We start from the raw sequence: 1,196 nt of genomic DNA on the forward strand, positions 1-1,196 counted from the left end.
TGTACAGCCTGTCAGTATTACACAAAGAAATAGATTGTAAATTCTAGGAATTCAAAATAAACATTGCACAGGTTTTACCAATTAATTATATTTAAATGAGATAAACTCCGTTTTGTTCTATGTATGTAAATCAAATCCATCTCATGTTAAAAGCGCTGGCTACTCTGTACCTTCATCAGAGCTGTCTTCCTTCTGCTGTTGTAGAGGTTAATATCACATTTTTTCTCTGCTAGGAGAGCTACCACTTCGTGATGACCCAGTGCACAGGCCCAGTGTAGCGCGGTCCTATGAAAGTGGGAGGATACTTTAGAAAATTATTACGCACTTTCTCAAAATATAATTATTCATGTAGTTATAAACATTAAATAGCATGTTATTCCTGTGCCTTCAAAACAAATATTTAATTTCCCTCTGAAGAAAGCACAATATTTATGAGCACTTATTACTCACGACATGAACTCAAGGGCAGCCTATCTGAGTAGAAAGATCATGGCCTTAAACTCTGCCACTTACTAGCTATCGCTGAGCTTCTCTGTGACTCAGTTTCCTCATCAAGAAAATTAGAGATAAAAACGGTGGTTAACTCACAGTACACCACTGTGATGCTCCAGTGAGAATCCAGGCAAAGCCTTTAGAACAGTTCCCAGCACAAATAGCAGCTCGGTGACTGTCAGATAGTGTAATTATTACTAGAATTATTAATACAAAGACAACATTTTAATGAAGTAAAATGATACAGTTACACCTACTTTGCAGATATGTTTTAAGGATTACAGATAAAACTGTATTTCAATAATTCTAAGATGCTCATTTTCTCACACTTTAACATCCCTGACATTGGACGGCCACTTATAATTCAAGGTGCATTAGAACTGTAATTGGCAGCACTTTTTAAATCTCTATTAATATAAGAAATAATGGGGCATCACACAATCCATGGTGAATCTTTATACTAAGTGAAATCTTTACACTAAGGCCTACAGCAGTTCTAATAATATAGCTGGCATTTAAATCAATTTTAGTTCTTAAAAGTGGTATGGGGGAAAGTGGGCTAAAATAACAACAAAAAAAATTTAAAAACAAAGTAATTCTTATTTTGATTTTCATGATAAGCTAAACAAAATTCAAGATTCAAATGAACAGATGTAGCTCAACTGATTCAATATTTCAATTTACAGAATTTAATGCAAATCAGC

General features: G+C 34.1%; 1 protein-coding gene across 1 annotated transcript in view; it reads right to left on the bottom strand.

The window, feature by feature from the left end:
• LOC103605705 (putative coiled-coil domain-containing protein 144C) overlaps nucleotides 1–1,196 on the bottom strand; it is a 49,394-nt gene that overhangs the window by 44,905 nt on the left and 3,293 nt on the right. Inside the window, 1 exon segment of the mRNA XM_008590333.1 lies at nucleotides 171–285. Within this exon segment, the coding sequence (XP_008588555.1) occupies nucleotides 171–285 (115 nt within the window).

This window comes from Galeopterus variegatus, unplaced genomic scaffold, assembly GCF_000696425.1.
Source record: "Galeopterus variegatus unplaced genomic scaffold, G_variegatus-3.0.2 Scaffold6001, whole genome shotgun sequence".
Lineage (NCBI taxonomy): Eukaryota > Metazoa > Chordata > Mammalia > Dermoptera > Cynocephalidae > Galeopterus > Galeopterus variegatus.